The sequence below is a fragment of the Sitophilus oryzae genome, unplaced genomic scaffold (assembly GCF_002938485.1).
Source record: "Sitophilus oryzae breed Bouriz unplaced genomic scaffold, Soryzae_2.0 scaffold_810_pilon_pilon, whole genome shotgun sequence".
Taxonomy (NCBI): domain Eukaryota; kingdom Metazoa; phylum Arthropoda; class Insecta; order Coleoptera; family Curculionidae; genus Sitophilus; species Sitophilus oryzae.
Genome location: NW_022147429.1, coordinates 3,346,509 through 3,374,079, shown reverse-complemented (window position 1 = coordinate 3,374,079; position 27,571 = coordinate 3,346,509). Strand labels below are relative to the sequence as shown.

The window sequence follows — 27,571 nt, the reverse complement described above, 5'->3', positions numbered from 1 at the left end:
ATAAGAAATTTATTATATCATAAAAAATGTAAGACCGCACGCTTGGTCTCGGTTTTGGTATTGCCAAAGTCTTACACTGATCGGTCAAGACCAAGACCACAAGAATAGTCTCGCTCATTTTCTAGTGGTTAGAGTCGCCATGGATAATTTTTGTATGCATTTGCAATAGAGTAAATGTTTAGGGTCTGAGGAAGTGACAATAAAGTCACGAAACGTCGCACAAAATATAATTGTTTCCTGTGAACTTTACCAATACCGATGAATTTTTCTATAAATTAATGTCATGTAATGTAATATTCTTAATAATAAAAAACAAACGATATGATTACTTGTACAGGGTGTCTCAAAAATGTGTGAGTGAGAGTGAGGGTGATATTTTAAAAGATATAACAGCCTATACTATATTATTACTTTTTGGCTTCCTTTTTGATTATTTTATTTTTCATAAAGTGACCAACAATAAATAATGTGAAACGCAGTTTTATTTATATTCCGAATCGGTATGTTTTTACAATCGGTTTGACCAGTGAAAAAAAAAACATGTACAATATGGTAATAGTACCCCATACACTAGAAGATTTGGCCTCCTGATTTTGTCTGCGGATTTAGTACGCGGACTTGGCCTGTCACGTACCAAGAGTCTCGTATTTTGGAAGGCCCAATCTAACCTTCCGACTTAGTCTGCCCATTAGATCTTTACCCGATTAAATACTCTCGTTTGGGAGAGCAATTGACGGTTTTATAGCAGTTTTTATGTAGATAAATGTATATCGGAATAAAAACTGCCACTTAGAAAAGAAGAAAGTTACAAATCCACCGACTTTTTTCGTTTTTCAGACTAATATAATCTGACAAATCAAATCTGCGGATTTATCCTGTGGCAGGCTTGGTCCGCTACAGGCTTAGCCTGCCACAGAATTGGTTCGTCACATAAACACAAAGTTTTTAAAAGTATATAAGTCCGCAGTCTAAATCCGCAGGCCCAATGTTCTGGCGTATACCGGGTGTGTCTCAAAAGTGATTCACCCCTATAGCTTTTTTATTTTCTTAGATAAAAAATGAGATTTGGTATGTTAGTATATGCCATAAATTAGAATTGATTGACGTATTCAATTGTTTTTGGTTACTTCCTGTTTCACCGGAAATGACTACAACTTTTAATTTTTAAATGGCACCCCTGGCATATTATTACTTTATTCAATAGAAAATGACACTCTAAATAGAATGACATATCATATGTCAACTTTTGACATTTTACCTTAAAAAAATCGTATTCTAAATTGCAATCTAGAGTGCTATGAATGTGTTAAAAACACTAATTTTTAATCAAGGAGCCTTGGGAAAATAGGTTTAAGCGTCTAATGGTTTTTGTGTCTTGTCCGGGCCCGTTATAAGATGCCCAAATCGTATTTATATTCATATCTCAATTTTTTTAAATGGAACAAGGGTGGCCTCATTAGCATATTTGAAAATAAAACATTTTTTTACGAATAATCTGATACCACACACTTGGTATTTCGAGTCAAATTGTCATTATGAACAGCATTTTACAATTTCAAATAAACCATATGCGAAAATGTCAAAAATTGACATATGATATATCATTCTATTCAGAGTCTCATTTTCTATCAAATAATGTAAAAACATACCAGGGTGTCATTTAAAAATCAAAAGTTGTAGTTATTTCCGGTGGACCAGGAAGTGACCAAAAACAACTGAATACGTCAATCAATCCTATTTATTTTATATGCTAACTATATATCAAATCTTGTTTTTTTTATCTGAAAAAATAAAAAAGTTATAGGAGTAAACCACTTTTGAGACGCATCCGGTATAGCTTGGCTGATACTTATTCAATGAAGCAAAAGTAGTATTTTGAAGTCAAGTAGTAAATTACTAAAAGTGGTGGAGTTAAAAAAAATATTGCCCACCCAATAAACAAATGTCAGAAAATGACCTTTAATAGGAGTGAAAAAAGTTATTTTTCGCGACATACATAAATATGTTACAGGGTATGTGTTATGTCAAAGTGTGTGAATTTTCTGCTACTCAAGCTCCTCACCACTTGACAACTTGTGTAATCGCAAAAATTAATTGCGTATGGTGTATGATTAATTCAAATTATTGAATTGTTCGATTTGTGTTTCCAATAAAAATGTTATAGTTATGATTTGCTTCCGCATTATGTTGTACTGAACTTAGTTTATTATAATGTTTACCAAATCCAGATTATCCATCATTACGTTTAGCATATATATAAACATACTCTACTGTCGAGATAGTTATATCCGGGTATGTCATTTGACATTTAATTCTTGACATTTAATTGACAAAAACGTTACGAACTTCACGAATATTCTCCTCACATGCTTATTTTCACGGAAACAGAGATTTATGGCATACACTGCATACCCAACTAAGAAAGGTATGTCGCGAAAAATCGCTTAATGTGTCTGCAAAGTAATTCATAAAAATCAGAATTGTTGTAACAATTAAAAAGTAGTTAGTTAATTTTGAAATAGACAATCTACATCCGACCATTGCAAGTTAAATATAAGCTGGAAAAAATACAATGCCGACATTTGTCGCAGGAGCAAAGTTTTAGCGTTAGTCTTAACACCCAACCCTTTCGACAAATGAATTAATTCTACCTACATCACTTAAAACGGTGCACTCGCAACTGGCCTGGTACTTCCCTTGTTCGGCGGGCGGACGTTTCATGATCTTCTCTCTGTCCTGTTTGTGTTTTCGATCCGCTCCCTTCAATTTAAACACTTTAATTTGACAGGCAGCCGCGTGGAGGCGCTTCGAGGCCACCAAGTTGTCCTCGTTCTGATAGGTCTCCACTTGGATGCGAAATGGTACACCCTTCTCACCGCCGTGTTTCTTCGGTGTGAACTCCGTACTAATGCAATTGACCTAAAAAGAATTAAAATTAGGAAATTAGATTAAAACAAATGGGAAAGTCTGTACAATCATCGTTTAGTTTCAAGTTACGTCCATCATTATTTATCTAACATGTTTTGTGGTGTATCTCAAACACGATTTAGCACACAGTTCATATTGTCTAGTAAATATCAAGGACGGTCTGAAATTAGTAATTAGGCGTTCCGATTTTAGTAATTTCAAGTAAGCACCCAAGTAGCATTTTTAGACACAAAATCGAAACAAAATCTCTGCTGAGAAACATTGCGAAACAATTTCGTCCCATTTTTGATACATATGATTCGTAACATAAATCGCTTTGTTTCGAAACATTTTACCAAAATATGGTTTAGCTACATAAGCTATAACAATAAAGGCCTTAGTGTCACAAATTTTTCGAAACTTTTAAGAAACAGATGTGGCTCACATTTACAGATTTCGTACCCGTTTTGTGCCTGAAAAGTTTCCATAATTTATTTGATAGTCTGTCAAATATTAGAACTTAACCTTACTTTATTGTTTGGATAGTATTACATCAAATTTTATAGTATTACAATTAAAAAATCAGTAGGAAGGACATATTATGGTGACTACAATATTATTATAAGAATTTATTATACACATTACAGAGATGATTTGTTTTAGGTTATATATTAATTTTAGATATATAGTTATGTTTTAGTAAAGTCCTTTATTACCCTTGAATGCAGTCAGAGAAGTAAGATTGATTGGTAAGCACTTATATACTATACCACTTTCTATATATATTATACCACTTCAAGTTATTTCTACTTATTTCAATTTGTAGCGGGTAGCTGCTGCCTTAAAAAAATATATAAAAATTATATACTAAATATATTTATATTGTTTGTCACTTTTAAATTAAGATTCATCTCATAAATCCATCACAATCTGGTAGCGCTGTCGCCATCGCTTTTCACTCAAAGTTGATGACGTGCATCGGAAAATGTTCTAAAATTTCTATACTGTAATTGTTTAATTATTAACGAGTTGTTGTAATTTTCTTTATAGCTTGTAAATTATGAAATGCAAGGTTAGAAATTAAACAATGAGTTTACTACGTTTGGTGATCATAATGTAATGCTATATTTTCTTCGCAGAGAGTAAGAGAAAATCTTTATAAACAAAAAAGTTATACTGCTATTGCTGAAAATTGTTGAAAAGTTGATGGACGCGTTTTTTTAAATTTTTTAGAATAGAAAAAAACAAGCATATCAATTTTTTCTCATTTAAATATCTTGTCGAAGATCCGAACTTCGAAATATAAAAGTTTCAATATCTAAAGTGGGTTCTTGAGTTATCGCGTGTTATGTGATAAAAAGCTGAGTTTTCAATTACCGCGATTATTGACGTTTTGCTATTATAAAAAATGGGCATCATAACGATATTCTTATAACTCGATTTCAGATGCCCATCAACATATCTAATGATATTATCTAGTTATCTCTCCGAAGAAAAAAACTTATAGAAATAAGCGTCATTTTGACCAGGGAAACGCGCACCTGTATTTCCGACAGATGTGACAACGCTGCAACGACACACCGTCGCATTTTTCTCATTCCAACTTAATATAATCCCTACGCGATTCTCTTCCACACATGTAAATACCGACCCAATAGCAAGATTTGCCAGCGTGGTATTAATCCGTCATGCGTCGTGTCTTGTTATTAACCAGTCTTATTAGTTTATTACAAAAATCACAGAGGATAATATGTCAATATGATTAAGATAAAATTATATAAGGATTCTTGCCACTTAACCGCTGCTATAGAAATTTAATTCTACGCTGTGTTTGTCATAATGTGGATCAACCTGCTCTCACTACCGGTTTTGGAGCCCTACTCCATCATCAGGTGAGCCTGGGCAGATCCACAAAATGACAACCACAGCGCAGAGATAGTTAATTCCGACTTGTCGAAAAGTGTCGGTTAGATATTAAGTCCCGAGCGGGAGATAGCGGCCTGCGTGCAATGGTAGTACTTTCGTACCACCGAGGCGCAACTATCGATAGTAAAAAGATGGTAAAAGGCTTTTTTTCAGGCAAGCCAAGTTATAAAATAGAAAACAAATTTCTTGCAGTATAGGTATATAATAAAATTATATAAGGATTCTTGCCACTTAACTGCTGATATAGAAATTTAATTCTACGCTGTGTTTGTCATAATGTGGATCAACCTGCTCTCACTACCGGTTTCGGAGCCCTACTCCATCATCAGGTGAGCCTGGGCAGATTCACAAAATGACAACCACAGCGCAGAGATAGTTAATTCCGACTTGTCGAAAAGTGTCGGTTATATATTAAGTCCCGAGCGGGAGATAGCGGCCTGCGTGCAATGGTAGTACTTTCGTACCACCGAGGCGCAACTATCGATAGTAAAAAGATGGTAAAAGGCTTTTTTTCAGGCAAGCCAAATTATAAAATAGAAAACAAATTTCTTGCAGTATAGGTATATAATAAAATTATATAAGGATTCTTGCCACTTAACTGCTGATATAGAAATTTAATTCTACGCTGTGTTTGTCATAATAACAGTACACTACGAGTTCTCAGACCGTACGGGCGTCGCTCTGCGTTTTTGCTCTGAACATTATCTTGAATCTTTTTTTTTGGTGAACAAAAATAATTAGACTATAATGGCTAAAGTATTCAAATGCTGTAAAAACAAAATAAATAACAACTGGATATGTACTGTATGTAACAACATTTTCCATCCAAGCTGCTGTAAACGTACAAAAAATTACGAGATAATCTCCGAAAATTTTACTTGTTGTTCATCTGACTGTCGGGAAGCTTTGAAGGATGAAGAAAATGATACAACTAAAACACTGCAAAGTCTAGTACAGGAATTAAAAACAAGCAAGTAACAAGCTGCAACAAAAAAACGCCTATACAAGTAGATTAAAAGGAAACTCCCAAGCTTGCCAGGAAGACTTCTCTGTCATAGAGGATGAACTGGAAAACCGGGTAAAGAAATATGAAGACCAGATCTCCAATTTAAAGGCTAAAGTAGAAGAACTGAATCTTGAATTGATAAAATGGAAGACAATGGAAGACTCTACTCCTCCACTGGCTCTGGAAGCAGCTGTGGAGAGTTCTATTAGATTCACTCCTGATTGCTCTATTACGACAATGCAGGTACCAGTTTCACCAAAGAATCCAGTACCAATTTTACCAAAGAAAACCTGTCAGTTCCGGCGCTTGCTGGTGATGGGAAGTTATTATAGCGTGAAGAATATTTCGAAGCTTCTTAAACTTAAAAGGAACGCGGGAAGTGATATCAACTGTCAGTTCTCCGCAGAACCCCTTACCATTGGGACCATGGCCAAAATGGGTACTAATCTTAGTGAAGCTTTTGGTAGGAGGACCATGTCATGTTGTTCGTAGACCCACGCAGTGCTAAAGAAAGAACGACTCTGACCAGTTCAGCTGTAAAAGGGATGATGGACCTGTACAAACATACGAATCTAATTATTATAGGGGCATGTCAAAGTATGACATCATATAAACAAAAACAGGCTGTCTATGAGTATAACCTCCTTATTAAAAAGAGCATACATGCTGTGGAACGTGGTGGAATTTTTGTATCGCTTGATCAGTTTACACCAGATGACATGTTTTCTTTACGGACGCAGAAGCAGACTACATGATTAAAAAGAATTTGGCAAATTTTATATATAAAGAATATCTAGAGCATACTGAGGAAATGCCACAGGCCAAATTATCCTTCGAAGAACGACTGAAGAAGCTTCTGGGAGGTAAACAGGATAATTGGCGTCCTAAAATTACAACTTTTCCGGAGACATTTCCGCTGGCGTCTGATGCCTTAAGGGGACCAACTCTGCCTGCAGTTCATTTAGATAGCCCACTACCAACCGACATACAACAAAATTTTCGGAAACGCTACCCCAGAATAGAACAACAAACCAATTAAGTAACCTGAACCTACACATTTACTACCAAAATGTACGTGGCTTACGAACTAAAACCGATGTACTCTACACTAGTATAATCGCCGATGATTATGATGTTGTCCTGTTGATTGAAACGTGGTTGACTGATGGTTTTCCTGACTCAGAACTCTTTGATGACCGGTATATAGTAAAGCGCAGAGATCGAGAGAACGGCAATTCAGATAGAAGAGGCGGAGGGATTTTAATTGCTACCAATAAAAATATCCGCACTCAACTGATTAGTTCACAAAGTTTTGGTGCCAGTGGTTTTCTTTTAATACTACGTAAGTTCAATAACTATGTATTTTACGTGTGCTGTCTATATGCCCCGCCAAATTCCGATATCGCAACTTACACTTCTATTTTTGATTATCTGGATTCCATATTGAAAGATGGTGATCCTGGTGATGTTATGTGTAACATAAGTTCGTCTAAAGAATAGTGTTTATAACTTTCTCGGTCGTAGGTTAGATCTAGTGATAAGTAATATAAATAATTTAGCCGTACAAAAATGTGTATCTTCATTGATTGTGGAAGACAATTATCATCCATCATTACGCATTGATTTTAGTGTCAAAACAACTGATGTTAAAAAGATAAATTCTGTCTATACATATGACTATAGTAAAGGCAACTACTTGCTATTGCATAGTATGATGAGGGATGTTAATTGGGACTCCCTCTTAAACATATCTAATCCTAATGATTGTATGTCTGAATTATATTGTAAACTTTATAATGTTCTCGATAAAACAATTCCAAAGAAAATATCCTCTAAAAGCTTCCACAAACGAAAATTTCCGCATTGGTTTTCTAAAGATCTTATAAAAAAGATAAATATTAAAAACAAAATGCACAGAAGAAATAAATTTTCTATTGAATTCCGAGATCTCAGGACCAGTATTAAAGCTCAAACAAAGGTTGAATTTCGGGAATATCATAAAAACATTGAACACAATGCGTCACTCGATCCGAGTGGGTTTTGGAAGTTTATAAAGTCTAAATCGCAGGGCAACGGGGTACCTGAACATATTATTCACAACGATACATCCTACGAGGGAAGTCTGGATATTGCTAACGCTTTTGCAAACTACTTTAAAGGAGTTTATGAACCGTCTGAAATCGATGTCTATTCGGATTTCGGTGATTTCTGGGGCAATTTTGACTTCGTTGAAATAACAAATGACATGACTCTAGCAGCTATAAAGAAATTAAAATCGAAAAAGTCCGTTAGCACTGACAATATCCCTTCTTATATTTTTAAAGGATGTGCCGAAATACTAGCAAAGCCTTTGACTCATTTATTCAATTGCGCTCTTAATACGGGAGTATTTCCCGATACATTAAAAAAATCAATAGTGGTTCCAATTTACAAAAAAGGCGGAATTGATAAAATTCAAAATTACAGACCTATTAATCTACTTAGTCCACTTGCTAAAGTTTTTGAAATCATACTGCATGAGAATTTGCAACTTTTAATCAATGAACACATTGTGAAAGAACAGCATGGATTCCTTAAAGATAGATCAACTATTTCTAATTTAAGCGTTTTCACAAATTCAGCATCCCTTGCGATTGATAATAAGCAGCAATTAGATGTCATCTATACCGATGCTGAAAAAGCATTCGACAAAGTAAGCCACAAACTACTACTTAACAAACTTATACATTTTGGTCTTTCAAAAAAGCTTTCGAGCTGCTCAAAAGCTATCTGACAGATCGAACCTGTACTGTTAGAATAGGCAACAAAACATCTGACGCATTTACTGTCACTTCAGGAGTTCCACAAGGGAGCAACATTTCGCCATTGCTGTTTATTCTTTTTGTGAATGATCTTCCGGAATGCATAATGCACTCCGAGTGTCTTTTGTTTGCGGACGATTTCAAGATTTACAAAAATGTTGCCTCCGAGAGTGACTGTATTGATCTTCAGAGTGATTTGACAAATGTTATGACTTGGTTTACAAACAATAAAATGTTTCTTAACATCGAAAAATGTTCATTTGTGAGCTTTACACGTAAATCAACCAGGATAAATTTTGAATATCGTATACATAGTGAAACTCTGACTGAAAGTAGGGCTATCAAAGATCTGGGTATAACGTTTGAATCTAACTTAAGGTTTAATCTACACTATCGAAACATGGTTAATAAAGCATATCAAATGCTGGGTTTTCTCATTAGAAACTCTAAGCATTTCAAACAAATTAGTACGTTGTCTAAACTGTACAATTGCTTAGTCAGGCCTCACTTAGAATATGCATCAATTATATGGACTCCTACAGCGGAATGCAATCGCGATCTGATTGAGAAAATCCAAAAAAAATTTCTAAGATATCTATATTTTAAACAAAATGGTGTTTATCCAGTTTTCCCTCTGCTGGTATCATATAAAAACATGTTAAGCTCATTCAACTTCCAGGATCTACACGCCCGAAGAATCGTACAATGTTTAATAATATTATATAACATAATAAATAATTATAAACTCAATAATTCAGATCTAATAAATAATATCAAATTTCATGTCCCAAAAATCAGCCTACGTCGCACAACAAATTCAAATAAAACATTTAATATATATACGGTCAGTTCTTATATGTGCCACATCCTGGACGAATGTAATGCAGTTTAAGTCCGTTTAATATAGATATTTTCCATACAAATGTAAAAGAAATAAATAAGATCCTAAATCATACCTCCTTCACCACAGTGAAGTGATATTATACCTGCACATTTTTGTTTTTTTTTTACTTCGTATATTTTAGTTTCAATTCAACTATTTTTTTTTATTTATTGCATTCATTGTATGTACAGTAGTTTTAGTTTTGTTAAGTTAATTTATTTAGATTTAAGTCCCTTACCTGTAACAACTATTTTTTTGGTGTTTGTAAGGAGTAGTTTAAAATAAAATAAAAATAAAAAAATAATGTGGATCAACCTGCTCTCACTACCGGTTTCGGAGCCCTACTCCATCATCAGGTGAGCCTGGGCAAATTCACAAAATGACAACCACAGCGCAGAGATAGTTAATTCCGACTTGTCGAAAAGTGTCGGTTAGATATTAAGTCCCGAACGGGAGATAGCGGCCTGCGTGCAATGGTAGTACTTTCGTACCACCGAGGCGCAACTATCGATAGTAAAAAGATGGTAAAAGGCTTTTTTTTCAGGCAAGCCAAATTATAAAATAGAAAACAAATTTCTTGCAGTATAGGTATATAATAAAATTATATAAGGATTCTTGCCACTTAACTGCTGATATAGAGATATTAAGTCCCGAACGGGAGATAGCGGCCTGCGTGCAATTAAATTTCTATATCAGCAGTTAAGTGGCAAGAATCCTTATATAATTTTATTATATACCTATACTGCAAGAAATTTGTTTTCTATTTTATAATTTGGCTTGCCTGAAAAAAAAGCCTTTTACCATCTTTTTACTATCGATAGTTGCGCCTCGGTGGTACGAAAGTACTACCATTGCACGCAGGCCGCCATCTCCCGTTCGGGACTTAATATCTAACTGACACTTTCGACAAGTCGGAATTAATCTGATTTCAGTGTTGTGGTTGTCATTTTGTGGATCTGCCCAGGCTCACCTGATGATGGAGTAGGGCTCCGAAACCGGTAGTGAGAGCAGGTTGATCCACATTATGACAAACACAGCGTAGAATTAAATTTCTATATCAGCAGTTAAGTGGCAAGAATCCTTATATAATTTTATTATATACCTATACTGCAAGAAATTTGTTTTCTATTTTATAATATGATTAAGATGCGTATGAATTTGATTTAAGATTATTGAAACTTGTCAAACTTTTGTCAGATTTAAAGGTTATTATTTGCGTAAGATTATGTCAAATAACCAGCGTTGGAAAATGATAAATATTTGCGATATTGCTTAACACTTTGGTTTGTGTTATTATTTGTGATTTTTTAAGTTAAGGGGAGGAAAAATCGAGGGAAAAGTAAATGTAGACCTAGATAGTTATATTAGCCACAAATAAAGTTTGTATACCATCTTCTATATGATACTAAAAACTGGAAAAGCTATAAAATAAAGACATCACACGCTAGGTAAATAATTGCTTTTAATACTTTAGAGAGGTAAGGTCAAAAGATACTGGTTTAAAAAACTTAAAATTAAAGTTACCAACTCTTAAGGTGTAAAATTGAAAAATTTTAAATATATTAACTTTTCACTCTGCATTCTAAAATTGTATCAATTTATGTATGTGTGAAATAAAATAAACTACTTTGAAATTATATATAAAATGACAGACACATCTATCACTGTTAAAGATTTTATTGTTGGAATTGTGATTATATTTCAACTTTTTAAGCACATATATGCCAGTTTTAGTAATAAACGTTATAGTATTAAGGGGATCTGAACTTTGAAATAATGTGTAGTAACTACGAAATTCCGTCGACAATCCATTTTAATCGTTATCATATGAATCAGAGAGTACAATATATGGCATAACGTTGAAAGCTAGTTGTACAGGGTGGACCATTTTGGTTGTTTCTATAGGGTATCTAGGAACCTATATCTAACCAAATATATCTAGGAAACCGTGAGAAATATTCAAATTTTGATACTGCAGTCTCGGGTGCTTTTTTTGAAAAAATCACAATGCCGCAAACGGATCGTGGCTATCTTGATCGGTTTCGAAGCTACAGGGGGATTCTCAAATTTTGTACTTTTTGAAGATGTTCGATAGTTTTTTTATTTCAACAACTAGACAAAAATAAATTAAACATTCCAGAGGCACTTTTCTGTTTAGAATAAATACAGTGGCGTAGTCAGACTTTTTTCGAAAAAAATATTTTTTTAGATATTAACTATACTTATGTTTTTTTAAATACAATACAACTCAACAGGTTACTTCAATCGGGCTTCTCAGTTAATATAAAAAATAAAACACAAAGACTACATTAAATGTTCAAACTGCACGCCGCCTCTTACAGCATTTCGAATGTGTATGTTGGTTATACTTTGCAAAGCCACAACAAAACTATTTTGTAACTCTTCTAATAAGTTTGCATTTCAATAAATTTCGTTTTTCAGAAAGCCCCAGAGAAAGAAGTGTAAGAGAGTGATATCAGGTGATCTAGGTGGCTAGGATTAAACTATTTTCTGACCTTTTAAATATGGCTGGGTTTGGTTGCTCGCGCTCAAAATACCGCTCAAAATATAAATCAGCTGCTATTTGCTTATGTTTGTTAGACTCTATAACATTCTAACATTACATTTCTCAAAATTTTCAAATTTACTCATTTTTTATTATTTAAAATACACACACTTCAATCTGTTGAAATGAAATGTCACGCATCTACCAAAGGTATGTGCCGATCACCATGACAACCGTTTACTTTGTTACTCGGCGCGGCCTATTATACTAACTGGATATTTTAAGAAAAATTTGAAATGTTGATGTTAATAGTGACAATAAATATAGTGTTATATATTTTCGAGAAGCCCATGCCAAGCTGAATCAGGAAATTTAAAAATATACAGAGGGTTTTAATTAAAAAAAAAAAGAAGTATAGTTAATATCTAAAAAAATATTTTTTTCGAAAAAAGTCTGACTACGCCACTGCATTCAACACAGAAAAGTGCTTTTAGAATGTATAATTCATTTTTGCGTAGTTGCTGAAATAAACAAACTGTCGAACATCTTTAAAAAGTACGAAATTTGAGAATCCCCCTGTAGCTTCGAAACCCATCAAGATAGCCACGATCCGTTTGCGGCATTGTGATTTTTTCAAAAAAAGAACCCGAGACTGCAGTATCAAAATTTGAATATTTCTTACGGTTTCCTAGATACCCTATAGAAACAACTAAAATGGTCCACCCTGTACATAAAATATATGCAAATTCCCTGAAAAGGTCGACAACAAAGACGCGTCTGATTTTAAATGGTTTATTACTAAATTTTATTATTATTATTTTAAAACACTATTTATGGTTCATTTGAATATAAACATTGGAGGATAGAGCAACTTTTTCTGTTAACAGTTATTACATTTCCCAAGTATTCCTTAAAGTAATTATTGTTTTTTGAATATCTGTAATGTATCCCACAATATGCCGACCTGTAATTCAAATTCGTGCTGCAAGGCTGCATATACCATTTCTTGAAGCAAACCAGACACGGTAGTTTCTGCAATGTGCAATGTTCTTGATGGAAGGCCATGCGCAATTCAAAAATAACTGATCATCTTAGGCAATTTTCTTGCAACAGTAACAACTTACAGGAAATTAGTCTCGCTCGATTATGATTGCAAGTTTTGTAGCAATTGTTTATTTACCAACGTGATAACTTGGTAAGTATTTATAAATATTATTGTTTTATCACGTTTCATTATCTTGTAGCATTTAATTAATATACTAACATTACTAATCGCAATACTGACAAAAAAACAATAAACGTGTGTAGAGTAAACGCCACGAATGTTTGGGAGTGATTGATCCAAAGACATTATAAAGATAGACCGAACATCTCATTCATAAATACTCGTTGGTAGTGTATCAAACATTCCAATGTGTCAAACAAGGACAGAAGAGACAGAGAAGTCTAAAATTTCCGACCCTGGCAACTAGGCGCATTTGAATTGTTCTAATGGCCAGTGGCGTATCGTTTTTTGGAACGAATTTAATTAGTAAAGTAAAAGTAAAGTAATTAGTAAAATTTTTACTCCATATTAATATACTACATTAACACTTTTTCGTCAGATGAGTTTTGTTATAAGGTCTAATATAATAATACAGTTAATATCCCATATATACTTATGTTGAAACGTTAGTAGTTTTCGAAAATCACTCCAACGTCGATTTTCAATTTAAACTTTCAGTTACTTCTATATAAACTTTCAGTTACTTTTGAATATTTACAGGGTGACTCAGGCTTCCGAAACAGTTCTATATTAGGTTTGTGGTTGGTGACTTTTCTTTCAATTTTTTTTCAGAATATGGAGGCATTTAGGCACATTTTAGACATTTTTGTAAACATAGGTGGCCGGAAAATATTTTCAAACCAAAGTTGTAGATTTGCCATTAAATTTCCATTCCAGAAATACCTAGGGATGCCACTTGTCCTTTTTTGGAATAACTTGTCCTTTTGACTTTTTTTGACTTAAAAAGTCATTTTTATTTACTTATTTTCCCTGAGAAAATTACCTACAGCAAACAAAAATATTCTTTTCGCCCAAATTTAATTAGGAATGTTATAAAACTTAACTTATAAATAAATTTTTCTTGTTTAGAATAAGCAACATTAATTAGAACTTCCCGTTTAATCTCAAATGATAGTTTAGGTTTTAGTTTTACCTTTTTTTATCTTAAAAAGAACTTTTCAAAATTAGTACCTAATTAGTAACGATTTAGTTAGTTTGCAATCGATAGCTTCCTGTGAAGTACCGTGTAATAGTTGTTTAATCTTGTATTTTATTAATAACTTCCTATACCTAAAATCAATATTTAATGAGAAAATTGTGTTTTTTTTTGAAAATATAAGACAAGATTTGACTCTTTCGGTCTTCTTCTTGTATTATGATGGCTCTGATACGAGGCAATTGCCTTTTAGTCTCGCAATAGAAGGCATTTATCATTAAAAGTATAAAATCTGTGTGCTACAGTATGGGATTTCTGTCGCATAATAATGAATACCTGTTACGTTTATTTACAAATCCATTACTTTTAATCATCTTACATATTACTTCATCAGATAATCAAATTTTAGTTAAATGTCCTAATCTTCATGAACTGTATTAAGCATATGTATTGCGGTTTGAATCACCCTGTATGTTGACAAAAATATTTGGAAAATATGCGTTACAATGGCCCCCATCTTATGTAAAAAATTGAAATAAAAATCACAAACCAAAAACGTAATAGGTAAAAAGCTTTTTTGGAGGCCTGGGTCACTCTCTATAATATAGGTATGTATAAAACTAGTAGCCCAAGAATTATTTACAGTTCGTCCCATTCTAAAAAAAGTTAAACACACCGTACAACTAGGAAGACGTATTTGTACGGTGGTAAAAAATTGTCTAAACAAGGCCGAAGGGGCAGATATAATAAAGCAATAAAATGTAAAAAAGGACGGGTAAATACCTTTGTTTATTTATTGAGCAAAATTCCTTTAGAATATCGTATATAATGACCAAAATAGGACGCAATTTTAAGAAAAAAATGTCACTTTCTGGCTTATAATAAAGTTTCAAATGTAACGTTTATATTCAAATTTGTTATGATCTACAACAGTTAGGTAGTAATTGAGATGAATTATAATTCAATTACCGGCTACTACGTTCTTGTTTTAATAGATCAAAATTCAACAAATATAATTAGAAATTATTTTAATTGTGAGAGGCTCCCTTGTGGGACGCCTATGTACGATTACGGCGCGGCGGAAACAATACCTACCTGTGGAAAGACAAATTCGGGTAATTTGAGCTTATTTGCCCACACATTTGACACTGTCGTACCATATTAAAAATTTGCAGATTCAAAAGTACATTAAACAAAAACAAAAACTACTGAAAAACACTGAAAAGTTCACTTTGGACTTGATTCCGACTTCAAACACACCGTAAGCTGAACGTAGTACGCTCTAACGGACCATGAGCCGTCGCGAGGGGTGGTGGGACGGACGGCTCATTTCATTCTGGAAGACTAGCAGCGACGTTGTCAATAGTTCTAGACGTTTCAGCACATTAAACAGTAAACATGTCCTTTAATAGTAACGCCATATATCCTCTGGTTAATAACATATTATTACGCATGCTTCTTTAAAAATAAACTATTAATTTAATTAAGAAATTGAGATTTATTGATATACGGTGAAGGTTTTAAAGTCACCTTTTCTGCAAATCAAACTAAGTAGATAGGCGCAAATTTGATATGTGGCAATGTCGCCTTCTCTATCTCAATTGCTTTTTACAGTACGTAGTCAACCTCCGTATGTTTGATCGGGTTAAAATGCATAATGTGATATCTGTTCTTCCTAAATCTATGGATTGATCACTTGATGAAGTTAGAATCGACACGCGCACTATCATTTTTACATTAAAAACGTAAATTTTTACCGCAGATGTAAGTTTTTAAAGGCCCGGTCTAATCATCTGCCTGCGCTCCTCCTACTTATTCTAAAATGTTAGCGTGATTGACAAAGACGATACTATATCGCGTTTCTTTGATTAATTCGTTTTTGTGCGTCAGTCCATTGGTGTGCTTGCAGTGCGACGACCAATGGAGCATTCCATTTTATATTTATAACCAAATATATGTTTGGACAAGACTTTGACAGTTAAAACAACAAATTACAACAGATTATATATTGAAACACCACGGCACTGGAATTAAGTTTTATGTAATCTTGAACAAATTAGTTCACATGGTAGCGACCGATGAATCACTCCCAAACATTCGTGGCGTTTACTATATATAATATACACGTTTTTATATAAATATAATATACTAAGATTAATATATGTATAATAATATACTAACATTACTAATCGCAAAACTGACAAGATAAATTACAAAAAAAGTTCAATTTTAAAATGTCAAAACATCATTGCAGAAATGTCTTAGCGACTGTAAAGCAAATTTGCAATAAAGGTGCAATCTCATGCTAAAATTGCAGTGAGACTATTGCAGAACTTTTGCTGACTGTAAGGTGGCCTTTAGACTGGTGAACTGATCAAAACTATATTAATAATGTAAAGATCGATAAAAATGTATGTAAACGGAAGATTACAACTCCAGCGTCAAGTCGAATATAGTGGAATTTAATAAACAGTTGTTTAATGTTCCGTTTGCTTACGAAGTTCCACCAAGTAACGGAGTTAATTCAAAATATATGTAGTGTCATGACATGGTTACAGTTGGGTGTTGGAACCTTTGGTGTTACAACAGCAAAATAAAACACTAATTCGCCACATATACCAAAACAATGCGCAAATGCACTGTCCAGTGCAAAAGTAAAAGTGTTTTGGTGTATTGTGTTGATTTAGTTGTTTTATTGTTGTCATGATATGGGATTAGCATATAGTAATGATAAATCACCTTTATGTAAACCCCAACTTCCTTGGTTGGATCCCAGACAAAGGTAATAACGTTGAAAGCTGTTCCGGGCTGTACGATGTCAAAAGCTCCGTACGATAGCGGAATGTCTACTTCTAAAATACGATCTCCGGGTCTAGCTTTCTGCCATGATTCCATCTGTTCTTTTTCCATAAACTGGAGGCGTCTTTCGTGGAAGCAAATGCGTATTATTGACTGAAACAAATAACGAATTGTTAATATAATTAAAAATTTATCATAACATTCTCCTTTGCACAACGTTTACGCATTTTGGGAATAAATCTGTATAACTTTTTGGGAGGTGATTTTCTTAATTCGAATAAATTCAACAAATCAAAGATATTTATGTCTTTTTTCAGAAGTATGCTCGGACATGAACCTTTTTGTTTTTTAATTGTGCTCTTTTTGATATAAGAAAGTCACCCATTGCACTGGTAATTAAGTTGGCAGATGTTTTTTAGATCGCATGCATTTTCCGTAGAAAATCTGTAATAGCACTGTCTTTAAAGATTTTCTCTTCTTACTCAAAAAACACTAGATAGGTCTGGTTTGTACAGTGGGAGAATATAATATTTCAAAGAAAAAAATAAAAAAAATGTTGAATTCAAATATACAAATAGGTAATACTTAGTATAATACATTCTTTCAGAACTACGCTTCACTTTAAATGCCTTAAGAATGTATATCACAAATATTTATTTAAAGCAGAACCAACTTGGTAGCAAAAAACAGCTGATGTAATATAATTCCCTGATTATAAATCGATGCTATATCAATTGTAGAGGTGTAGAGGTTAGGTTTTGGAAACCAGGTACCTGCAAAGTATTTCTTACCTCTTTGAAAGCTATTTTATGATTTGTAAAATCTATAACATTTAACATACTCCAAAGCTAATAATAAACCAGCTATTGTGATATGTATAACTTGACCTCAGGGATCAATTATTTTACAAATATTACTTTTTGAAATAAAACTTCTTTACGCGCGATGGGAGTAAAAATTGAAGGCCGTGACATACTAGACGAGGAAGGAAAAGCGGTAACGTTGACTTTTTGATCTTGGAGCGTAGTGTCGTAACCGTAACTCGGGCCCTAAGTGAGCTAGGGGGCTGAAACTCAGAATGTAGATGTGGTTCTTCAAGCTCCATTTTTTCATGATATTTTGACGATTTCATGATATTTTGGTTTCGTGCTCTACGAAACCCCATCATCAATGAGTCAGATCAAAAAATCGTCCGATTTAAATGAAATTTGGTATGTTGATAGATTCGACCGAGGCCAGCTTTAACGTGTACGACACGTGTGGCTGTGACAGTTAGTTTTGATGTAAGAAACGCAACAAGTTGATGTCGTCCAATCGCGACCAAATTTGGTGCTAGGCTATGTGAGAGACGGTGCACAGGGTCCTACCGTGCAGTTGGATACAACGTTTCGTTTACATCTTCATCAGGGTGGGATTAAGGGTTTGATATTGAAGAAAAATGTGGACCGATTTCGGCATAATTTTGGATGGGCTACAAGATGACGCCCTCGACGTTTCGAACCGATACCTCTAAATGGACGAAATCATCAGGATTTTTCTTAATTATGGATCGATTGGAACCAAACTCAACACGTGGGTAGAGGTACTCGAATGTAGTTCTCAGACGGACAGATGGAAGTAAGAAGAAGTTTGACTTCAAATATTCGCACATAGTGCACACACATTTTTTTTTAAAGATCAATATAAATATCTTAAATTCTTTACTCGTTTAAAAATATTTAAACATCATTTAATAATGTTTGCATTATTTAAAAATTAGAATTATATAAAAAAAAATCTGGACATTTTGAATTAAAAATATATTTATTTGTTGGAAAATTGATTAAATTGCATTCTATAAATAAAAACTAACATCCAAAATATTGTTGCTGCAGAAAATGCTAAATAAAAATTAAGCTTAATTAAAATTAATAGGTTTCGCAGAAGTTTTTGTTATTGGAAAATATTGATGCATCATAGTAAACTGTGTCAATATTTAACTATGTTGTTTAGATATACGGGGAGCTTCAAAAATATATAATTCCCTCAATAGAAAATAGTCTTAAATTTTCAAATTATGTAATATTCAAAAATTATTTAGAAAGCAAATTAGGTTGTAAGGGAATTTAATATCCACCCTTTCGCTGGATGGCACACATTTAAATAGAAAGTGTTGGTAAATAAAAATTAAATTTAATATGTGTTAAACACGACACAATTAAAAGTACATATAAACTGATAAAAAAGTTAGGTGTAACTAAATCTACGTTAATTGAACTTTGACAATTTTTAACTGAATGATAAAGGCACATTTCAATAAGAGAAAAATTTAAACATATATACATACCCTTAGCAATTTTCCTCTGTACATGGACAGATCGCCTAATTTCTTCAACTTGATCTCGTAACTTTGTCCCTGGTTCAAATACGTCAACGTATCCTCGTTTTGTTTAGTTGCAATGCTTGTCGCAGCTGCCAATACATACTGAAACCTAGTGTCTTCGTTGACACCGTAGTTAGTCGATGAAACGCCATAGTTGTCTTGAAAATGTGGTGAGGTAGATAGATTGTTATCTAAAAGAGATCCTTTATGTTTATTTCTTGCTTTAGAAATACATATATCCAATTTATTTAAGAAAAAATATTTAACTTAATATTATTTTCGATAATAACCACAAATAATCTCTAACAAGTAATATAAAATATAATAACCAGATTAAAGCTTGATTGTTCAGTTTCTAAATTTATTGCATTTTCATGCCTCCGTTGATCATTGGATATACGATTTGCTTGTGATTAGTGTCACTTCATATTTTCATTTGCATAACGATTTCGCTGTTTTCAAGAGAGAATTTTAAGAAAGCTGGTTCTTTAATATATATTTTGCTATTCTATGCGTTCACTACTGCGCATCATATCTGTATTCAACATCTGTTCACTACTGCGCATCGCAAATTCGCCTTGTATTTCAGCAACTAAAAGGAGGCTAGGACAAACCTATGCGTAGCATATTTAGTTTGATAAAAAAAAGTAGCAAAGTAATATAAAAATCGCATCGTTAATAATGGCTCCAGACTCGCGCCGCGCCGCGAACATCTGTGAACAGAAGAGAATGCGACTGTCACGCTTTTTCAGAGGGTTCGCGGATGTTCGCAACTAGTTTCCCGTTTAACCGTTCCCGCTTATAAAACAGCAGGAATAGATGGGATTTTTCCTGCCCTTCTAAAGAAGGGTCAGGAAATAGCTACACTCCATCTATTAAACATTACAAGAAGCAGCTTAGCGATGGGATATATACCAACCATCTGAAGAAGAGCGAAAGTCATCTTCATACCCAAAATAGGCAAAACTGACTGGGCTAACCCCAAATCATTTAGGCCTATTAGTCTCATATCGTTCATATTAAAAACGATGGAGAAAGTAGTGGACAACCTTATTAGAGTAAATCATCTACAGGTTAAACCACTGCACGATAGTCAGCATGCATATAGAGCGGGCAGATCCACAGAATCTGCTCTGTACCAGTTAACTGAGCTAATACAGGCAAGCCTGGATAGCAAAGAAACAGCACTTTGTGCCTTCTTGGACATTGCAGGGGCGTTTGACAATATACCTCACAAGGTGGTCAAGCGATCTCTTGAAACAAGAGGGGTGAACAGTACGATAATTCGCTGGTTTTGGGAAATGCTCTCAACACGAACAGCAGAGGCTGAGATAGGTACCAAAACTGTAGTTGTTAAAACAACGCAAGGAACTACAACAACTACAACACAGTAGGGGGGAGTGACCTCCCCCCTACTGTGGAGCTTGGTAGTGGATGAACTACTGGAAGAATTAACTCTAGCGGGAATACACTGCATAGGGTACGCAGATGACATAGTCATCATTGCACGGGGGAAACATGAAGGCACCCTGTGTGATATTATACAAAGAGGACTCCGCATCGCTGAGAGACAGATGGTGCAGGACTGTCGGGCTGAGTATTAACTCAGATAAAATCGCAGTAGTGCCATTCACCAGAAAGCGAAGTTTGAAAAACTTGAAAAGAATCCATCTAAAAAGAAAATTCCACTTCTCCAACTCCCAGTGGATGACATACCAAGCATTTACAACTTTGAGAAACATCTCACTGTAGTATTGAGTAATAAAAAGGATTGGAAGAAAGAAACGCTTATTCAGCATATAAAAGACCATACCATCACGTGGTATACTGATGGTTCCAAAACCAAAGCAGGGATAGGAGTATTTGGGCCGAAAACTGAATACTCCGAACCAATGGGCACCTACTCCAGTATACTTCAGGCAGAAATTTGCGCTATCGAAAGATGTGTACAATTTATCTTAGATAGGAACTATCGAAAACAGGAAATTGCCATCCTATCCGATAGTCAAGCAGCACTTAACGCGATCAACTCAGTAACCATCAATTCCAAGCTGGCCAAAGAATGCCTAGAGAAGCTCAACAAATTAGGCAAAGAAAATAATGTCCTCCTACTCTGGGTGCCTGCTCACCAAGGGATAGAAGGCAATGAAAAAGCAAATGATCTAGCTAGAAAAGGAGTGAACACTCCACTAACTGGACCAGAACCGTTCTGTTTTCCAAACGGGAACCAACTGAAAGCGGAACTGAAGAATCTGGAAGACTCCATCCGTAACTTGGAATGGATGTCCTCCAACGGTCTAAGACACTCGAAAAAATTGCTTAGAACTTATGACCGAGAAAAATCAAAGGTTTTCCTTGATTTAAGTAAAAACAATCTTCGGATTGTCACGGGGTTTCTAACAGGACACTGTCTCCTCAACGAACACCTCAGTAGGCTGAAACTGAGAAACAACGGCGAATGCAGATTTTGTGGGGAAAATGGGGAAACACCAGAACACCTTATCCACTGAGTGCGCCGAGACGACGACCATTCGTGCCATGAACCTTGGTACGTCTGATGTCGAGGATGGAGAGCTGGCCTCTGTGGAGCCGTCTCAGATACTGGCTTTTCTTAAAGCCCTGAGACTGTATGATGAGTTATAACTCGTTATAACTCAAGAAAGGGGAACACACAATAGATCTATAAGGTCGCGGTGATTAACTCCCCTCCTAAACATTCTACATTCTACAACCGTTCCCGCTTCAAAGGATTCGCGTCCACGAAACGTGAACGCTCTCCGCATTCAAGGCGTGCTGTACATAACTTCAATTTCGAAATTAGATATTAGATGTTTGTACTGTGTACAGCTGGTGATTTATCTATAAAGACTACCTAGGATAACAACTTGAATTACAATTTTTGGAATATTACCATTTAGTCTAAGTATTACCAAGAACATGTACCTACTATAAAATGTGAAACATATATTACATGTCAAACATGTATTACAAGTCAAAATTGAAAACCTATCAAAATTCAATTTGATAACACCAGCGAAGTTTTTTCCACATTTATTAAGTGTCATACGTGATTTTTTTTGTAAAAAAACTCGGCTTGGAGGTTGTGAGTATCTGTATATAAAAGTATGGCAAAAGCTCTGTCTAATGGAACATGAAGTGCAAGATATGGAAAAATGTCCAACAAAAATTAAAGCATAACTTTTCACGTTAGTTTTTAGGATTTAACTCCTATTTATGTAATTACTAAATGTTTTTAGGATAAACACAATATTTTTTAACGCTATTTTACTGTTTTTATCAAAATTCTGAAACTACGTGAATAGCATCATTCAAAGATCTTGAAAAACGGATTATTTATTTATTTAGCGTATAGCATATTAAGACACAAAGTACGTATATGACAATAAGAAAAAAAAATACAAACGAACATTTAACAAATTTATATGATTCTGGAGTTGCCAATAGGAAATCTTCTGCTCTGCCATTATAAGCTGTTTCAGGGCATTCCTCCACGATATGTTTGACGGTTTGATTTTTGCTGCACTCACAGGAGGGGCTTGGACTTAATACTTTTATATACAGATACAAACGGATTATATTAAGTAGTGATTGAAATATCTAAAAATGGATTAATTTCAATAATCGAGTACTCGAGTTTCAGCGATTTCAATAATCGAGCGATCGCTCGAGCGAAATTTAGCTCATATTTAAAAATTTCGGTTTTTCGCCCGTCGCTTGTTGTACTGGCAACTCGTAACGCAAGCCAAGTTGCGTGCCCAGAGCACATATTCTTTCGGTGATGAAAGGTAAGTGGCAAGTAGCAAGCGACGAGCGACGAGTAATTCGCTTGATTTAGTTTAGTTTAAAGCATTGTCGAAGTAGGTCGTAAAATTTTGTCACTCAGATACGCAACGGATAATGTCGTATAAATTTGCTACTTGCAATTTATGTGGAAAATTCGCTCGGCTTTGTATCGAGAATGTCACATTAAAATCGGATTTCAATTTATTTCACTTTAGGATCGTTTTGCGTTCGTCGCCCGTAACTCGTCACTTGCATCGCTCGTTCATAATCCAGCAATGTCGATTATTTCAACAATCAAGTAGTCGAGTCAATTTTCGCTCGAGTTATCCCATCACTAATATTAAGTCTGCGGTATAATAAAAATAATAAACAAATGGTTTGCTTACATTTTGCTTGCACATGTTGAGTCAAAAAATCACATTTTTATGCTTAGAACTTAACATTCTTTCCATAATAACTATTGGTTGTAGAAATTTTTCAAAATCCAGTAATATTAAAAAATAAGGCTGTGTAGGATTCTCCCAAGCCAATAAACAACGTATCATAAATTATTTATTTGAATAGCATAACTTATAATAAAAAGATACTTACTATCAATGACGTTATGGATGTTCGTTAATGATGTCTGACTGAATAACTGATTAAGCGTGTTACTGAACGCGTTCTGACTATTTTCTTCTACGGTACTATTTACTGGGTTCATAATGGTGGCTTGCTGGGTGGAATTCGGGCTATGGTGTTGCTGCCTAGCGATTTGCAGTTGAACCACGTCGTTCATGGTGGGTGACGGGGTTTCTTGCTTAAATACTGATGGCATTCCATTAATTGTTAATAAAGATTCACTGAAACAAAAAATCATTTACTTACATACATATATTAATTGCATTTTTATATCTCTTATATCCCAAAATATATTATGAATACTAATGTATTTGATGGTATCATTTTTTTATTATATTAGTATAAGCTAAAATTGAGGCTAAAATCCCATATTTAATATACTATTTATTTTAATTCTTTTCCTATCAATAATCAATACTTAATAAATTAATAAATAATTGTTGATATCAGTGAAATTTCTTTATACAAAGAAAGGTCACAACGATGTTAAAATTTATTATCTCAACAATAAGTTTAATGTCAATAATATGTCTGGCTTTCTACTATATCACAGCATATAATAGTTAAAAGTAATCAATAAGTTGGGCATATTTTTATATCTACTGAAAAACAAATGCATGCCAATCTTTCAATCAAATTTTACTCAATCGTACTATAAGGCTGTATCCCGAACAACAAGTTTGGTGAACAACGGTAAGGACATTGGTTAAATACGAAACGGTTTGACAAAATAGTAGGCACAAATGTCAAATATTTTGTACAATAATTTTGTTTTAGGATTTTTATTTTATTATTTAAAAAAAACCTTGTAAATTAATTGCTATAATCGTCAGAGTTCAAGTTGTTTTTCTGCTACACAAATAATACTAAATGACAGATACTAAGTGACATACAAACAAGGGTAACCGGCTTCTTCCCCACGGCTTAATTCAGAAAGCACCTTCTCTAATAACATAAATTTCAGGCAACTCATAGAAATTAAGAGTAAATCCTCATTTAGAACCTTGAAATTGGCGGAATAAATAAGTGGTTTCAATTATACTTTATACTTAAAAATTTACCATCATTCACAATGTCTAAAAATCAATTAAAATTAATAAAATATCCTAGTAACAGCTTGCGGTAGTCAGTTGTATCCCTAGATAAAGCTAAATAATTAACTAATAAAATAATAAACTTTTCATTTCTAACCCGAATTTCTCATTACAAATGATTATCAAAGAAAATGAATACGACTCTTTACACATTTTTTTCGAATATTTGGGCAGTGTATGTGTCAAGTGTTTTGACATGTTAAGGTTATTGTGACATTGTATAAAACAACTTTGCTTTTGACAAAGTGGCAAATAAATTTTTCAGAACATCAGCATGACATGAGTAGAGAAATGGGGGACTGGTATCATAGAATATACTGCCCGAAATAATAAAAATATGTTTTAAATCGTATTCAATTTTATTGGAACCAGCTGTACATACTTTAGGTTTGCACTTAAATAAATTTCTTAAGTTTTTTATTCTAGTACCTACATATGCCCGACGCACTATTGCCGGACCCTGTAGAACATGCTTAATTAAATTAATTATTTATGTTATGTTCAATTTTCTTTGAAATCGACATTTAAATCAGTTTAGTGATTTTAAATATAAATCCAAAACAAATGTATATGAAATTGATCAAAAAATTACCTAACATAGGTATTGGGTGTCAACTCGGTTCCCAAATGAATAGAACTGTCAATATCTTGCTGAATGTCTTCATAATCTTCTACATCCCACTGTGAAAGTCTTGTAGCAGCACCTAGAACAAAAACAATGATAGTATTAAATTTTAACAACTATAAACGTAATTCAAATAGAGGACAAAAGCCTTGATACATTTTACTATTCCAACATGATGATTGTTATGATAATATTTTATATATCCCCAATAAAAGTTTATTATTTCAGATAGTATATTGTAATTTAAGGAAAAACTACAGCTCCGTTAGAAAGATGTAATTATTAAAATTCATTTATAATTTTACGATTGTATTAAAATTAAACAATTTCAAATTCGCTGTTTTACCTTCTTAAATACTATTAACTTCTAAATTAACCCCATCTCTCCTATGGGTTTGGAACTAAATTTGATATATGTTTACGTAAGTTTTAACAATTTTATTTAAAAGAGTACATTTCTTAAAAAAGATCAGACTACCTGACTAGATTTTTCAAATGTATTCATCTCTCACACATATTCACACCTAGAACTACCCTTTTACGGGCTTGGAAGTAAATTTCAAATAAGTCTCTTGAAATAAGAAATTTAATGTAACGATGTTCGCTTTTCAGAAAAAGTCGGAGTACGTGATTATTTTTTTCAAAAGAAATCTTTATCTCACTTGCTCATATTCACATCTAGAAAACTATCCTAAATATGAAACAGGTAAAAATAGGCCTTAAAATTAGTTGTTAGCTACATTTTAGAGCCACTACTGTGAATGTTGGTTAGCAATAGCTTATTTTAGATCAGTTATCTGATATATTTTATACAAGGTTTTTTACCTCATTATAGCCACACGCCACAAATTAGATTTTTAGAAATTGTGAGTTTAGCTACAATTTAAAATTATTTTCAAAAGGTACAGAGTATCCCAAATAAATAAAAAATATTAAAGTTGTATTTTTCCAAAGGTACTATTATTTACATTATTGCAACACAAAATTTAATAAATAGAAAAACTTCAGTACAATATTTGGTTTTAAAAACTTAAATACGCCTAGAGAACTGAAGCATTGAAATTATTAGTGTATTTTCACAAAATCGTAAATGTTTCAAAAACGGTAAGATTAAAGTGCGGTAAACAATCAAATTTACCTTTATTTTAATCGTAGAAATTAAAAATGTAATAATATACAGAGTATTCCATTTAAAAAATACAACTTTGATAGTTTTTATTTATTTGGGACACTACCAACATTGGTACCTTTTGAAAATAATTTTAAATTGTACCACACACACTAGTAGTCCTCCAACGATTCCATCACTGAAAATTTCTAAAAATCTAATCGTTTGGCTAAAATACTCCGTGTCAAATGCGGTGAATAATCCTGTATAGGTATTACCCCTGTGATCAGCACTAGTCAGGATTAATTAATAGCATTACAAAATTATATTAACGACATAATCTCTAGATTATTTAATTTGTTTATTAACGCACTATTAAGAAACACTCTCCTATAAATTTTTGTAATCAGAATATTTTAGATGTTTATTCATCCTATTTCTTGCCATAAAAATAGATATTTTCTATTTATGATGAGACACAGTTTAAACAGAATTTTCATTAAAATTAAGCATAATTATTATGAGGTTTAATTTCAAAATTCTATTGCAAAAAGAAAATGTTTTTAACATTGTCTGGATGAAATACAATGTCAAAAATATTTAGCATTCACATGGAATGTATGGCAGTGCACGACTGTAGTTAAGTAGCTTTAAATTGAAAAGGTCGTAACAATAATGGCTTTATTAGTAGGGTCAAAAGTTGAAAAACGGTCTTAACAAACAGATTAGTAAGAATTGCGTACAATTTAAAAATGCCGCCAATGAAAAGAGCACAATAAACGAAAATATTTTACGAAATGGCCAACATTAGTTAAAGCAAATTATATTAACTGTTGACAGCGCCTGTCAACATTATAAAGTACGATTTACTTAAGTGAGGATATACAACCATATGTCATGCCTCGTTCCATCACTCCAATCAAATTTT

General features: G+C 33.5%; 1 protein-coding gene across 1 annotated transcript in view; it reads right to left on the bottom strand.

Annotated features, from left to right (window-relative positions):
- The window catches only part of LOC115888994 (transcription factor CP2-like protein 1), a 114,965-nt gene that overhangs the window by 38,346 nt on the left and 49,048 nt on the right, over window positions 1–27,571 (bottom strand). The window contains 5 exon segments of the mRNA XM_030908901.1: window positions 2,656–2,919; window positions 16,970–17,182; window positions 19,356–19,582; window positions 23,787–24,037; window positions 25,503–25,614. Coding sequence (XP_030764761.1) covers window positions 2,656–2,919; window positions 16,970–17,182; window positions 19,356–19,582; window positions 23,787–24,037; window positions 25,503–25,614 — 1,067 coding nt within the window.